The 15,186-nt window shown below is 64.1% G+C and overlaps 2 protein-coding genes across 2 annotated transcripts; both read right to left on the bottom strand.

Annotated features, from left to right (window-relative positions):
• Window positions 1–748: 748 nt before the first annotated feature.
• CHLRE_07g319600v5 (uncharacterized protein) lies at window positions 749–7,507 on the bottom strand. Its single transcript, XM_043063954.1, has 11 exons — window positions 7,056–7,507; window positions 6,701–6,742; window positions 6,199–6,390; window positions 5,859–5,975; window positions 5,570–5,641; window positions 5,132–5,349; window positions 4,808–4,910; window positions 3,525–4,449; window positions 3,030–3,135; window positions 2,608–2,722; window positions 749–2,143 (listed from the first exon to the last, which is right to left on the bottom strand). Exons 1-11 carry the CDS (start codon window positions 7,113–7,115, stop codon window positions 1,712–1,714), a joined length of 2,382 nt encoding a protein of 793 aa, XP_042922522.1. The 5' UTR covers window positions 7,116–7,507; the 3' UTR covers window positions 749–1,711.
• A 1,112-nt stretch (window positions 7,508–8,619) lies between these two features.
• Window positions 8,620–15,160, bottom strand: CHLRE_07g319550v5 (uncharacterized protein). The gene is made up of 14 exons (XM_043063953.1): window positions 14,699–15,160; window positions 14,348–14,433; window positions 14,110–14,178; window positions 13,504–13,593; window positions 13,239–13,287; window positions 12,852–12,955; window positions 12,414–12,462; window positions 11,889–12,277; window positions 11,522–11,665; window positions 11,245–11,352; window positions 10,916–11,008; window positions 10,573–10,644; window positions 10,148–10,319; window positions 8,620–9,734 (listed from the first exon to the last, which is right to left on the bottom strand). The coding sequence occupies exons 1-14, from the start codon at window positions 15,024–15,026 to the stop codon at window positions 9,547–9,549; spliced, it is 1,941 nt and encodes a 646-aa protein (XP_042922521.1). The 5' UTR covers window positions 15,027–15,160; the 3' UTR covers window positions 8,620–9,546.
• Between the last annotated feature and the right edge of the window lie 26 nt (window positions 15,161–15,186).

Raw genomic sequence — 15,186 nt, 5'->3', positions numbered from 1 at the left:
ATACTCGCGTCAAGCAGCAGTGTTTCTGGTGTGGAGGCTCCTTGCTTCCGTCAGCAAGAAGGATTGCAGCTGCGTGGACGCTTATGGAGGTACCGGGCAGGCGGCAAGGAGTCGCCGCAGCAGGGATGGCTGCAATCTGGCGCGCAGATCTGCCCAAGTGGCGCCCCGCACGTCTCAGGCAGCCCCATGTATGACGTACGCCCCATGAGCCCGCGGTGGCCACAGGGGCTTCATTCACGGTGCGTCGGTGGCACGCAAAGCGCTGCACGCCACCCCTGCACGCACAGGCACGCACACCAAGACGCACACTCGCGCCGGCACGTACTGCACGCACCCATGGTCAGGGGTGCCCATGGTGTACCCCCGGTAGAGAGCAGGAGACGCAGAGACGCAGAGACGCGGCACAAACCGGCGTGACGATGGCGTTACCGATATCACGTTGTGGCTAGGGGGACCACGCACTACACGCGCGCGTGTGTACCTAAGCACTGCGTGAGCGATTGCTTGAGACCGCACGCACCGCCCAGCCACCTTCCTAGCCGGCGTTCTGTGCCTTTCTACTCCCCACTGATGATGACGCGCGTGCTATGGCTGATGCAACACCAGTACAACGGCGCGCCCCGGCCGCAGTACTTGTCCGCAGCACCTGTCTGATGACGCGCGCACCAAGATGTCCTCTAAAGCTTCACGATAACCCAGACCAGGACAAACCCCGTGACACGGCGCACATCAAGCAAAACCGCTACGTGTTCCAGCCAGGTTACAAAGCCAATTGGATCGGTCTGCAATACATCGGCCTGGCTCAGGGCCCATCAGCGGTGCATGTCTTTGCTCGACACCTACTGACCTGCTGGTCTGTAGCTCCAAGCTTCAGCGACTTAATTAGCCCTACTGGCTACTCAACACATGCTGGAATTGTATGCACACCCGCACGGGCCAATGGTGGTGTCAAGTCAGCCAAATCAGGAGTGCGTCATCGGGCTGCGTCCCTGTGCCAAGTTGCCAATCGCCAAACAGTGAACAACAAGGCGGCGGCGCGCTCCACCACGTCTCCTCCACATACGTACGCGGATACTGCTTGCCCCACTTGGATGGCCATGCCGCCGCCCCGCATCCCCGCTTCCCTGCCGTCCTCCTTCCAGCATCCCCGCTTCCCACACACTCCAACTTAAGGTCCTCTACTTCCGTTCTCTCAATCTCTCCTCCGGTTTTCACTGCTCCTGAGTCCCGGAGCGCAGCGCTTCAGGGAAGGCGAACACCTCACCCCAGCGCATAGTAGTTATACTCTCAAGTGCGCATTTCAATACATCAAATATTCTGCATCCCCATACGAAATACGCACGATGTGCCGTACTACTCAACACAGGATGCGCTCTGCATGCCGTACACACACCTGCAGCCAGCGACCTCGGGCGCTAAGTACCTACCCATCTGCTTGCCACTTGCTGGCCTTGCAGCTGATGCCTACTTGCTAATGCGAACACACGCGCCGAGGCACTGCAGTGCTCGCGACTATGGACCTATTTTTATGATGCCAAGCAACACACCGCCAAGTTTGCCGTATCACACTGTGGCACGCTGCCACCTCCCTGCCCTGCATGCGTGGGAATACTGCCAGCCTGCCCTCCAGCTCCTCATCTTCCCTCCATCCTGCCACCCTTCCCCTCATCTCTCCTCGCCGCCCCTCTCCATCCCCTCAAACGTAGGAGTGCTACAGCGCCGGCAGTAGCGCGTGCAGCATCAGCGCGGCTGCTACAGCCGCCACCGCCACCACCGCCACCAGGGCCTGCAGCGCCACAGGGTCCATGCCGCAGCACTCAGCCAGCACAGCATCCCCTGACGCTGACGCCGCCGCCGCCGCCGACGACGACGACGACGACGACGAGGGCAACGGCGACGACGACGACGGCGACGGCGACCGAGGACCCGCCGCCAGCCATGCCCAGAAGCCGCCGCCGCGGCCGCGGGCGCTGGCGGAGGTGCGGCACTTCTGCAGCGGCTCGGCGCCCGCTGGGACACCGACTGCTGTGGCGGCGGCGGTGGCGGCCACGGCGACCTTGGCAGAGGCGGTGGCGGCGGCTGCCGCCGGCGGGTTGGCGCGGTGTGCCCAGGCGTCATGCACCTCGTGAATGTCGCGAAGGGCCTGTGCGTGGATATACGAAGTATGAGAAATAACGCGGGATGAGAAGGGGCACGAGTGCATGTTGCGCATAGTGTGCGTTGATGGGGGCTGGCGCTAGCTGTGACCTTGCGCCTCACAACCTAGCTAGATAGCGTGCTGCTGCAGTCCATCCAGGGCCACAAGCGCACATGCCACATCCGTCTAGCCACCCCAGCAACACGGTACGACAGGCGGTACCGGACGCGGTCTGCTGCTTGCTTGCTCACCATACTATGTACGCACAGTGCGCGTCGAAAGGTTTCCTAGTCCTTTCCAGCACACGCCAGGTCGTTCTCGCCCGAACCCAAACCAGCCTGTGCAGCTCCCACGCCGCCTCCCTCCGCGCTCTATGGGTGCTGGGTTGGCGATGGTTCATTTGGGATTGGAATGACCTACCCACGCCGCCCCCCGCCCCGCCCCGCCCCGACCCAACCCTGGCTCCTCACCTTCCACACGTTGACGCCGCACTTGATGCCGCTGCCCACGCCCACCTGCAGAACCCGCTCGCCCCGCCGCACGCCGCCCACCGTCTCCACGTGAGCAAGTGCATACCAGGTCGTGCTGCGTGTCACGTGTGGCGTGTGGCGTGTGCGTGCGGCGCGTCAATGCGGTGCGCGCGTGAGTAGCCCAGCAAGCAAAAGGCAGGGGGATAATATCACCAAACACACACGCACGAGCACCGCGGGGGTGATCCCCGCTGGTGGTGCTACAGAGCACATCCACCCTGAGCACCAGCACACACAGACCCGGCCCCAATGCAGCTGCTGCAGCCCCCCCCCCCCACACCACACACCCACACCCACACACATGCGCACACATGCCCTCTGCCCACCCACCACCACGCCCCCTGCAACCCCGTCGCCCTCACCTGCTGCTGACGTTGCCGTAGTCCCACAGCGTGTCGCGGCTGGGGCCAAGGCGGCTGGCATCCAGCTGCAGCGCCTCACCCAGCCCGTCCAGCACCTTGGCGCCGCCTGCACGTGCGCATAAGGGTGCAGGTGCAGCGACAGGAGGGTGGGTTGCAAGGATTGGTACAGAGAATTTTTGCGCAGTAGACAGGTGGGTGGGGTTGTAAATACCAGCCCAAACTAAACCAAAGCCAACGAAAACGAGCGGGGAGTAGGGAGCACGACCGTCAGTACGGCTGTTGCACGGGCTGGCAGCGAGTGGTGCGCAGCCAGGGCGCGAGTGAGGGCTCGCCGGCATCTAGAACCGCGGGGCTGAACGCGGCTTGACACGGCTGAGGTGTCGGCGTCGGGCGTGGGATATGATACGATACGTCCGGAATGATGTATGTTTTCGCCCTAAAACTCCACCACGCCCATCCACCAATCCGCCCACGCATCGCCCATGCGTTGCTCACCTGCGTGCAGGATGAAGTGGCGGATGGTGGACTCCTGAAGGCTGGGCCGGTACGGCGCAGCGCCCGCCGAGCCGCGACCGCTGCTGTGGTCGCTGCTACTGGTGCTGCCGGCGGTGCCGCCAGCGCTGCCTCCTCCGGAAGCAGCGTTGCCAGCAGTTCTCGGCGTGGGGTTGGTGGGGCCCGCCGGCGCAGCCGGCGGCACCGGCGCCGGCGTGGAAGCCGCGCCCGCGCCGCCGCCAGCACCTGCGCCGCTGATGGTGGTGCTGCCGGTGCCGACGCCCGGGTCTAGGCAGCAAATGCCGCGCTCACGGGCCGCCGCTCCTGCGGTGGGAGGCGGCGTGGGGGGGCAGGCCGGGGTGACGGAGCCCGTCGCCGGCAGCGGCAGTTCACCCACGCCACAGGCGGCCTTCACAGCGTGACCGCCGCCGCTGTCGATGTCGACGCCGTCGCTGTCGCCGTCGCCGCCGTTGCTGCTGACGCTGCTGCTACTGCTGCTGCTCACGCTGTCAGCGCGGCCGCTGAGGCACGTGTCAGAGGCGTCCTCGTCCTGGTGCGCCCCGCCGCCGCTCTTGCGGTGCTGCTGCTTGTGCCGCGGTTGGTGCTGCTGCTGGGGGCCGCGGTCGCCCTTGCCGTCACCACCACCAGCACCAGCACCACCGCCGCCGCCGCTGCCATCGCCGGTGTCCAAACCATCCGCAGCCGCCGCCTCGATAGCCACCGTTTGCATCTGCGACGGCGCCACTGCCGCCACCGCCGCAGCCGCAGCATCCGCAGCCGCAGCAGCAACCGGCGCCACAGCAGTCGGTGCCGGTGCCGGTGCCTTGTGCTTTGCGGCCTTGGGGGCGAGCAGCTTGCGCGCCCGCCGCTGAGCTATGTCGACTGCAACTGCGAAGAGCTGCCGCCAGGTCAGGATGCGCGGCGCGATCTGCGGACACGCACACGGCGAGTGTTGACACGCGGCTGTGACTATGACGCTGCAGTGACGCTACAGTTGCACATTCCATGCATGAGTCCATGGGTGGAAGCGCGCAGTAACAGCAGCAGCTGTAAGGTGCCGCAACACAAGACACAAACGCAATGCCTGCCTGCCATAAGTCCCATACCTGCCAATCCCATTGCAGCCCACCCGACCCCCTACCTCCACTGCTCCTGCTCAACTACGCTCACCTCCACTAACCCCTCCCGCACTACCCCCACTGGCCCACTGCCCTCCCCCGCCCCCTGTATGCCACTGTTCCTGGCTACGCCTTAACTTCTTAAATAATCATGAATGTAACCCCCACCTCGATCATGGCCAGCTGCATCGCTTTGCTGGCCTCCTTGCACACGTTCTTGCCCAGGTAGACGCCCAGCAGCCCCTCGGAGTCCTCACAGTGGCGGATGGCGCTGCGGAGGCGGAGGCGGAGGCGGGGGCGGAGACAGGAAGCCGATGAGAAGGTGTAGGGGATGAAGGGGAAAGCAATGTTGGGGCAGTGACCGAGTGTTCGCAAGATGGTACGGAGTTGCATGGGTTCAAGAGGTTAACAGCAGTTATGCGAGGAGTGATAATGCTGCGGTTGCTAATAATGACTGGATGGTCGAGAAGCCCAGCCACGCACGCCACTCACCGGAACGCGTCGTCGCTCTGCCCCATGTGCACGCGCACGCGGTGGAGCAGTTCGTATTTGGCTCGCGCCCGCAGGCCAGGCTTGTTGGTGAGGCACACGGCGGCGCCGCCCATGCGGAACAGCAGGAGGCCCAGCAGGCGGTGCCGGTCGCGGCCGGCATAGTAGTTGGCGGAAAGGGTCTCGGTGGTTACGAACACAGCCGTGGAGTTGGGGTGGGCCTGAAAGGGTTCAGAGAGGTGGGTGCACGCGGGATGGTGGGAATGAGATGGACTGGACTGGGTGGGTTGAAGTTAGGGTGGTGGGATGTGAAGAGCTCTGGAGTGGGGCAGCTCCTGGTGGTCCCTAGCGGAGGTAGATGCTGGAGATGCGGAGATGCTGGAGCTGTGCCAGGTTATACGAGTTGGCTAGCCAGCCACAACCCCACCCCTTGCCGCACACCTTGAGCAGGTCGGCCACCAAGTTGATGCCCACGACGCCGTTGGCGCAGCCCATGCCGCCCAGGTGGTAGGACTGCGTGTGTGCGTGCGGAGGGCGGGCGGGCGGGGGAGCGGACACCTCTGTTGGTAATGTGTGTGCGTGTATTTTCCAAGAGCACAATCACATGTGCGATACTTTATGTATACTTTTATGATTGAAGGGTTGCACGCCAACCTTTTGTGCGACGTCCCAGCAGTCGCATACGCGCATGCATCGGTCGGCGCAGCAGCCGGCGGGCGCTCGCACGCACCTGCACATCCGACCGCATGCCGAACTTGTTGACCAACATGGAAGCCATGGAGGGCGTGGGGCAGAAGACGGAGCAGGTAGTGACCAGGATGTCGATGTCCTTGGGCCGCAGGCCAGTCTGGGGTAGGCATCATCAAAGAAAGCCGAGCTGATTGGGGCTTTGGTTGCACGGCAATGCTGCCCTTCCAGCTCCCCTACTCCCGGCCACCCGTCGATCCTCACACACCAAATGATAAATGGAGCACGTGCGCAACCACGCACGCTCACACACACGCGCTCACACACACACACACACACACACACACATATAGACACACACACGCTTACACACACACGCCCACCTTGTTCAGCAGCCCCTCCACCGCGCCGCACACCGCCATGCTGCACTCCTCCCGCGCCGCCTCCAGGTCGGTCCGGGCGCGGCTGCCCACGAAGCGCGGGTTGAGGGTGGGCGGCAGGTGCGTTTCGGTGGGCGACAGGCCGCTGTTCGCAAACACCCGCTCCATAAAGGCGATGTCTCCCTCATCGTAGCGCTGTAGCAATGGCAGTAGAAGTGGCAGTAGCATTGGCGGTAGCATTGGCGGTAGCAGCATTGTTGACACTAGGCGGCAGTAGCTAGCGCGAGGAGAGGCGTGGGCAGGGAGTAGCTATTGCGTTCAACAGGCATCAGACACGGCGGGGATGCGTTGGTAGTTGCAGCAGGTAGAGAGCCCCCTATGAGAGGCCCTTCCGCTTGTGATGTCCTGCACATATTGTGCGTGCCTATGCAGTTTGGGCGCATGCAGCAGCCGGCAGTGGGCCGCAACAGTCGGCGCGCAACGCTCACTACATCCAGCCACTCACCCCAGTCGAACGCCACATGCGCGCTATCTGTTCCTGATCCGCCTGCGATTATCACCAAAAAAACAGCCGCAGCAACAACTTTATCATGCGTTACGAACATTTCCCACAAGCCTACGCCCGACTTGGCAGCCCGCCCTGGCTGCTTCGTTCCCGAGGCCAGCGCGCACTCGGCGGCGGGAAAAAAAACGGCTTGATTTTGGCGGCACGAGCAGCAGCCCCGGCCACACGCGCATTCTCCTTACGCTGGGACATCGACTCGACCCGCCCGCCTAGCCCGCCAGCCGCGCGCCGCGGCCCGACTCCGCCTCCCGAACCCGTCCCGGCTTCCACCGACCCGGTTCCGGACACAACCCACCTTGCACTCAGCCGGCGGCTTGTAGGTGTACAAGTCATACAGCATCACATGCGGTGCCATCTTGTCTTCCGGAAAGGGGGCGCGGCGGAGGGCGATGTAGCAAGCCGGCGGCGGGGCTGGGCCGAACTTATATGCAGCTGCGTCCTTTGCGCGCTGCTGCGACGGCGGCTGCGGCCTCGCGCAATGCAAGCCGACAGACAACACTACTAGTAACAGCCAAGAGGACAGCAGCTATATGATAGCGAGGTGGTGCAGGGTTGGCGTTGTAACTCTAAATGTTAGACTTTAACGCTGATATTTGTGAAAGCAGCCGGTGTACGTGTCGTATCGCTTTTACCTTGCGGTCTAGTGCTTCGCGCCCTCGCTTTTTTGGCGAGCTCTTCTGGCCAAGGCTGGCCGCCCAAGGACCTGACTCCTCGCTAGCAGCAGCGCACAAGGACCCGAGCGTGCACTCCAGTGCGCGGTCTAAATATATTGTTGTTGTTGTTGTTGTTGTGATGGTACCGCTTAATAATTAGCAGAAATAGGTTAGAGGGGCGGGTGGGTTGGTTTCCTGGGCGGCGGTTTCTGCCCGTTGAAGTCGGTTGGTCCGCAACCCGATCGACCCGAGGGCCTCAAACCAGCCGAAAACCTCCCCGCTCCGCAGCGCGATGGCTCGCCCTTTGTGGGGATTTACCGCTTGCAGTCGTGGTGTAACAGGGGAAGTGCGCAGGTGAAGCTTCAGCGCTAGAGACATTTTTCGGCCCACGGGCAACATCGGTCCGCTGGGTCGCTGCGGCGTTGCGCGCTCGCGCTGCGCTTCCTGCCCTTGCCTGTGCGTGCACTGCACTTGCTATGCGACGTTGGCTATGGTGGGGGCTGGGGGCGAGGTTCAGGCGCATCGCAGCAGCACGGTTGCGGCGAGCACGTCCAGCCGCGTCCAGTCGTTGTGTGCATGCTCATGAACACCAGCAGCAGCCAAAGAAGCAATCTCCTACAATGTAGGGCACTGGCCACCGCATCAATACATTGGCGGCCAGGACAGCGTCCAGTTCTGGGCAAGGCGACATTTTTCGGCTTTGGCTTCGGCTTTGGCTTTGGCTTTGGCTTGGCTTGGCTTGGCGTGTGGCTTTTTGGCTTTGGCTTGGCTTTGATTTCGACGCTTGGCTGCAAATGCTGATGGCTTTACATCAAGGGCAGCGGCCTCGGTCGGAGGTGCGCTTTGTCTACCAGTTTTTCTGTGCTGCGTATTTCCACACGTTTCTTGCCTTGGCAAATAGACCTAAGCTGCCGCTATTTGCATACAGTCGAAATGAAAAACAGAGAACAACCCTAATGTATGGTTTTGGTCGAGGACTAAGGCTGTCGCCCCCCTTTGGGGGGCGAGCCAACCGCCCCCCTGACGCCAAAACCTTTTCGGCGTATTTGCTTCTCCTGCGGCTGCCGACTGGCAGCTTCACGTACAACGCCCCCGGCTACTCGCGGGCCCATGGGGATACTTCTTGACTGCTAGCGAGCGGGTGGCTTGGTGTATGTAAAGCAAAGGGCGGGGCTCACTAGTGCCGTAATGTGTCATTTCATCCGGTTGGGCTTTATTTTACACAAGCCCAACCGGATTCACTATCGATGCTTTAGATAAGAGAAAGCCCTCATGCAGGAGAAGCTACCTCAAGCCCGTGCGCAACGCGTTTGCCCCCGTCTGCGGTATCTCCACGACTCCCTTTCGTGCACGAGAAAGGAAGAACCAAATCTATTACAGGTATGGAGAGTGACTCTACCCGCTTCTAAAAGGGGGCGCGGCATAATCTACACCGTAAACTGCATGCGCCCGCAAGTGAGTAATGTGGGTCAAGACCATAGCACTGGCGGCAGGCAATGCCGGCCCGAAGCCCCATACCTTGCAGAGAGGGACTGAGGGAGGGGTGGTCTTACAGTGCCCTCCGACAGCCTCCTGTGCGCAAATAAGGCGGCCTCCATGCGCTTCGCCCCCCTCCCATTTGTTCCATGGAATGGGATGCAGCATGTGCGGTGTCTGCTGCGACCCACTGCTCGCCGCAACCCAATTAGCACTTGCCGGCATACCCAGCTCCCCCACACCCTCCCACCACCTCCTGCAGCCCTGCACACTCGTTGGGAGGTGCCACGGCAGAATCTGCATTCCACCACCCAGCACGCGTCATCGCCCCACGATGTCAACCTGACCTAGCCAATATAGCTGCTCCCATGTCTTTAGTGTACCGGTATGCCATGCCAGCGCAACTGGCGGCGTGCAAACCTCCTGCGCGTTCTTCAAGTCGTCGCCCTCAGTTTTCCATTACCGCATTCAGTCCTTGCCGCGCACGCAGTGCTGACCGGACCCTCCTGCTCTTGCATTCCGCCCTCTCAGTCAAGTCATCTCACACAGAAACCCAACGCGCATGCATGCGGCCCATGCAAATGCATGTCAACGTCAGCCCCAGCCGCAAACCCCGCCCCCGCCCCCGCCCCCCGCCCCTGCGCCCCGCCCAGCTCCTTACTCCTGAGCAGACGGCGGCGGCTGTGACGGTGACGGCGGCGCGGGCGCCGATGACGACGAGGGCGCGGCTGCAGAGGCGCCGGAGCCTGACGCCGTTGCCGCCACCTCGCTGGTCAGGCGCAGCACACCCGCCGCGCACGTGAACCCGTGGAGGTGGGTGGTGTTGCCCACACGCCCGATCTCGCCTGGAGAACACACGGGCCGGGGGGGGGGCAGCACACGGGCGGGTGGCGCGTGTCATGCAAGGCGTGTGTATGACACGGTGCGACACCCGTGCCGCCTCACACGGTACGGCATTTGTCGACCCGGCCACGACCTCAAGCCTGGGGCTGCAGGCAGCGCAGCTCCACCATCAATCGTGCAATCCCACCATGCAGGTGAGGTGCGCCTGGGAGCAACTGCCCACTCCCACTACTCCCCCGCATCACTCTGTGCGCTCTGCCCAAGCGCACCTTACCACCTCAACACCCCACCCCACCAACACACCACGCCACACCATCCCTCCGTGCCATCCCTCCCTCCCTCCATCCCAACCCGCCCTCCCAACCCGCCCTCCTCCCAACCCGCCCTCCCGCCCAACCCCTCCTCCATCGCTCACCGTTGCACTGGAACCCCGCCACGGGCACGGGCACGTAGGTGGACAGCGTGCGTGCGTCGTAGCTGTCCTCGCCGTACAGCCCGCTGCCGCGGCCGTTGCACGTGAACATCAGCATGCCAAACGGCTGCGAGGGCGCCCCCTCGCCGCCGGCGCCGCCGCCCATCAGCATGGCCTGACGGAATTGCATGGCATTGCATTGCATTGGAGGTTTGCATTTCAGTCACAAAGCCGGAATCGAGGAAACGCAGGGCAAAGGGCGCAGCCGGGCGTGTCCCGTGCACGGTACCCATGGAGCTAGGAGCCAGTGCATTCCACAGCCGCTCGCCACCACGCCGCCTGGCACGCGCCCCGCTCTCCCCCACCCCCGCCATCCAGCCCTCCGCTCCCTCCGCTCCTTCCTTTCCCCCATCCCTCCGCACCCGCACCTGCAGCTGCTTGCGTTTGAACGCCAACCCATGGCTAGTGAGGTCCTCCTGCGCGCCCTGCTTGTCACGCACCTGTCAACAGGCAACACACATACAGGCTTTGAAAGTCGAGGAGGCAACCGTGTAAACCGAACACAACACAGCAGGGTGAGATGTGCGGGCGACGCACGGCAGGCGCCACGTGTGTTTGCACGGCGGCGGCAGGTGCCCTGTCCGGCAACACCACGGCACGCGCCTTCATGCTCTCTGCCCGTCCCCATCCTCGTCCCCGTCCCCGTCCCCGTCCCCGTCCCCGTCCCCGTCCCCGTCCCCGCCTCCCCCTCTCCCCCTCTCCCTGCCTCACCATGAATCTCAGCCGCTGCCCCGCCCGCATGTAGTCGCCCACCACCAGCGCCTGCTCCGCGTCGAAGCCGCGAAGAGCGCGGATCAGGAAATCCTGGTGGGTGGGCAGGGGTGGGCAGGTGTACACGTCACAGGCGTTGACTGCCGTTGACTGCCGTTGACTGGCGTTGACCGTGAGCCCACGTGGCCCCCACACCCTGCTGCGCACGTCCTCCCACACACCCTGCTGCGCACGCTGCTGCGCACCCAGTCTCCGTGCCACCCCACACACACACCACCAGCATGCTGCCGCTGCGTGTCCCTGCCCCCCCCCTCCCACACCACACACACCTGCGGCTCCAGCTCCGCCGCGGGCTTGAGTCCCTCCGGCGCCACGCCCACGGTCAGGTTGGACACGGTGCGGCGCAGCTGCGTCTCCGTCATGCCGCCGAGCACGGACTGGGGGAGGGCAGCATGGGTGAGAGGGAGGGAGGGCAGCCGTCGACAGAGAACGGATCATCAGACCAACACCTCTCCCATCCACCTATCCACCGTGCCCATCCATCCACTCACCCACCCATACGCCCTCCGCCCCCCGCCCCCCTCCTCCCCCACCACCCCCGCCCACCTGTAGCTCCACCTGGAACGCCTCCAGAGCCGGCAGCGGCCGCCCGCGCGCCACACCCTCCGCCGACAGCGCCAGGATGCGGGTGGGGTCGCCCGCGGCCACCCGGTCCACAGTCCAGGTGGTGGACGTCAGCGGCCGACAGCCCTGCATCGTTAGTGTTGGGGGTGCATCACAAAAAAACACAAAGGCGGTGTCGGTGTGTATGTGTGTGTGTGTGTGTGTGTGCTCTGGGTGCGTTGTGGGGTCCACGCGGGCGAGCCCCCCTCCCTCTCCGTACTTGTAATTTACTCCCTCTGTCCTTCACATGAACGTCTACCCCCGCCCATCCCCTCCCCCTCCTTCCCCCCCAAAACACACACGCGATCACCTGTGCAATCATGAGGTCCATCTGCACCTCCCCATGCAGCGACAACACCGCCGCGCCGCGAGTGAACATGCCGCTACTGCCGCTGCCGCTGCTGCCGCTACTGCCACTGCTGCCGCTGCCGCTGCTGCCGCTACTGCCACTGCTGCCGCTGCCGCTGCTGCCACTGCTGCTGCCACTGCTGCCGCTGCCACTGGTGGTCGCGGTGGTGTCAGCGCCTGCCGCCGTGGAGGAGGAGGTGGTGGAGTCGGCGGAGGGGAAGGAGGTGGAAGGGGCGGAGGGGGAGGGCGACGAGGCGGGCATGAGTGACGAGGAGGCGGAGGGGGATGCCGACCAGGCAAACGTAGCGGTGGTGGAGCCAGTGAAGGAGGGGGTGGAGCTGCTGAGGCCGCCTGCAGCGGCGGCAGAGATGGCGCGGCAAGGGCAGGGGAGGGAAGGGTTAACGCGGCTATGTACGACAGCGGACACGTGCACACACACACACACACACACTCACGCGCGCGCACGTGCGCGCTTCGTGTCCCTTACCAATCTTGGTGGCGGTGGGGAAGGCGAAGTCCAGGCCATCCAGAAGGTCCTGTGTACGGCATGTGAGGTCGCGTGAGGCACGCGGGCAACCAGGCGTTCGTGTCAGGAGGGAGCGAAAGCCCCAGTGAGCCGCCGCCGCTGCACTCCACGGACCTGACCCTGCCTACGCCCCCTCCCACCCGTCATTCCTACCACTTCCAGCTCCGTGTGTCAGATCAATATCCCACACCCGTTGCACCCTGCGCCCGGGCCCTCACTTGTCTCTCTTCCCTCACCCCATTCCCTGCACCCAAAATGCCAATGCTCCCCATGCCCTCATCACACGCACCCACTGAACTTGTGGGACGGACTGCCCTCAGGCCACGTGTCCATGTGCACACACACACATACACACACACACACACGCACGTCTGCTGCCTCACACGCACACACTCTCACCTGCACCTCGCCAAAGGTGGGGTCGGCCAGCACCACGAATGACAGTGGGCACTCGGGGAAGGCCGGCACACCCAGCAGCGCCGCCCAGCGGTCCGGAGGAGCGTCTGGGAGGCGGGGCCGAGAGGGCAGGCGGGGGGTTGGGGTGGGCAGGAGGCCAGGGGGTGAAGTGGGAGAGGAGGAGAGAGGCGGGAGGGGTGGAGGGGCGAGTAAGGCGCTGGTACGGTAGCCAGTCGTCGGCGACACGCAGCCGGCGGCGTGGCATCACGCCCCTCCATTTTCAACAAAACTTCCTGCCCCACCACCCAGTAAGGCATAACACAAGCGCTAACACACACACACACACACACACACACACACACACACGTACACACACGTGAACACACGCACCTCCGTCCGGCAGGTCCGCGGTGTCCACGTGCCGCACCACCACCTCCGCCTGCACGGCACCACCACGGCAGCCGGAGGCCGCGAGGCCAGGGCACAGGGCGTCGCGTGACACCTCTAGACCAGGTTGTCATTGGATGGGTTGAGGAGTCCATGAGGGTGTGCCGTTGCTGCGGCCCCTGACACGTGGCACTTGGCCGTTGGCGCGCCCGCCCCAGCCCCGGTCCCACACCGCACCATGCCGCGGCCCCGGCGCCCTCCACCGCACCTGCGGGATGCTGGCCAGCGTGAGGCTGAGCGCGGCCGCCGCCTCCACCTCGTGCGCGCCCTCGCCGTCCACACCGATAATGCCGAAGCCCTGTTGAGCCGGGTGTTGCGGGAGTGCAAGCACAGAGCAGGGTGTGTGTGTGTGTGTGTTGGAGATGTGGAGAGCACAAGCGCAAGATGTGGGTGTGGGTATGCGTGCGTGCGGCTGCGGCTGTTGTGTGCTTGCGCGCGCGGCAACGAGGCTGGGCCGGAGGAGAAGCCAGCGTGCGTTCGCCGGTGTGAGGCATACGGTATGCTGGTGAGCCGGAGACTGGGGCCGGGGCTCGGGGGCTGGGGTCTGGGTGCGGCGGTGGTCCCACTCCGCGCTCCTATCCTGCAACGTGTCTACATGGACACCGGCTGCTCCACGTGGCATCCTGACCTCCTCTGGTCCCATCTACTCTGTCCCCCTCCATCTTGAATGGATGCCCCCCTCCATCTTGCATGGCTGGCTGCCCCCCTCCCCCTCCCCCAATGGTCTACCGTCTACCACTTCCTTAACTAATCATGAATGCAATCCCCCCCGCATCATGCGACCCTGCTCCTCCCCGCCCCCCTCAAACCTCACCGTGCACCCGAACACGTTCCTCAGGCCCGGCACCTGCTGCCTCAGCGCCTCCACCAGCAGTGGAAAGTCCTGGGGGGGGGGAGGGGGACGGACGGATGGGGAGGGGAGGAATGGTGTTCCAACGACGGGGTGGAAATACGAGGGCGGGCGCGATGCCATGCGGCTTGGCCCAATTCACATACACACAAAAAAAAACGCACACACGCACACACACACGCACACACACGCATGCACACACCTGCTCGTACGCGGACGACACGTACACCATGGCCAGATCCACCCGGTCCGGCAGCGGCCCCGCTGCCCGGAGGCCCGCCAGGCAGTCTGTACGGCGTAGGGGGCAACAGGGGGACAGAGGGGATTGGGCATTAGGAGGACCAAACACATGCACAGCCAGCGAACTCCATGCCAGTACACCAAGAGTCTCTTACTCTCGGCGTGTGGGCCGTTCGGCTCGCACTGCCACACACACCTGCCCGCCCGCCCCGCACGCCCGCCTGTGCATTCCCAGGAATGCCCAGCTGTCAAGAGCATGCCCAGCTACCGAAATTACCGACCCCTTTCGCCCGGTATTTGTTCACTGACTCACCGTACAGGGCCTGCAGTAGGATTGGCTTGCGAGAGATGTGTGTGCGCCACAGCGGCGTGCTGGCCGGCTCCTGCGGCGGCTGTGACGGCGCCGCGTCTGCAGCTGAGGAGGACGAGGCCCGCGCGAAGACCGAGGTCGTGCGGCTAGCGCGGCTGGGCTGGGTGAAGGGGACCGAGGGAGCGACGGAGGGGGTGTCGAGCTGGAGCCGTGCGGTGCCGGTGAATGGGGCCGGCGTCAACTTGTGGCGTGCGAGGGCGCAGCCGCGCCGAGCGTGCGCCTGGCAGGCGCTGCCGGGCCCAGTTCGCAGCAGTATTTGCTGGGCGGCCATGGCTGCGCTGGAAGTGCCGGATATATGGGCTAAGAACTTTGCGGGTGTTGCACACTCGTGACCTAAAGCAAGAACGGAGGCCAAGACTCTCGCTGTCCCTTCAGCGCTTTGGCATATGCAGAGCACGGAGTACCGACACGCCTAGCAAACATGTAACAAG

This window comes from Chlamydomonas reinhardtii, chromosome 7 (genome assembly GCF_000002595.2).
Source record: "Chlamydomonas reinhardtii strain CC-503 cw92 mt+ chromosome 7, whole genome shotgun sequence".
Lineage (NCBI taxonomy): Eukaryota > Viridiplantae > Chlorophyta > Chlorophyceae > Chlamydomonadales > Chlamydomonadaceae > Chlamydomonas > Chlamydomonas reinhardtii.
This window is presented reverse-complemented; position numbering and strand designations above follow the sequence as displayed.

What these genes read in the sequence shown, in the direction of transcription:
- CHLRE_07g319600v5 (XM_043063954.1), bottom strand. Translation starts at nt 7,115, where the DNA reads ATGGCACCGCATGTGATGCTGTATGACTTGTACACCTACAAGCCGCCG. An exon ending in GCATGCGGTCGGATGTGCAG is followed by an intron (nt 5,642 to 5,858) that starts GTGCGTGCGAGC and finishes GCACACACGCAG; the next exon opens with TCCTACCACCTGGGCGGCAT. An exon ending in GCGGCGTCAACGTGTGGAAG is followed by an intron (nt 2,144 to 2,607) that starts GTGAGGAGCCAG and finishes ATCCACGCACAG; the next exon opens with GCCCTTCGCGACATTCACGA.
- CHLRE_07g319550v5 (XM_043063953.1), bottom strand. Translation starts at nt 15,026, where the DNA reads ATGGCCGCCCAGCAAATACTGCTGCGAACTGGGCCCGGCAGCGCCTGC. An exon ending in GGAACGTGTTCGGGTGCACG is followed by an intron (nt 13,594 to 14,109) that starts GTGAGGTTTGAG and finishes CCGGCTCAACAG; the next exon opens with GGCTTCGGCATTATCGGTGT. An exon ending in CGCGGACCTGCCGGACGGAG is followed by an intron (nt 12,956 to 13,238) that starts GTGCGTGTGTTC and finishes CCCGCCTCCCAG; the next exon opens with ACGCTCCTCCGGACCGCTGG.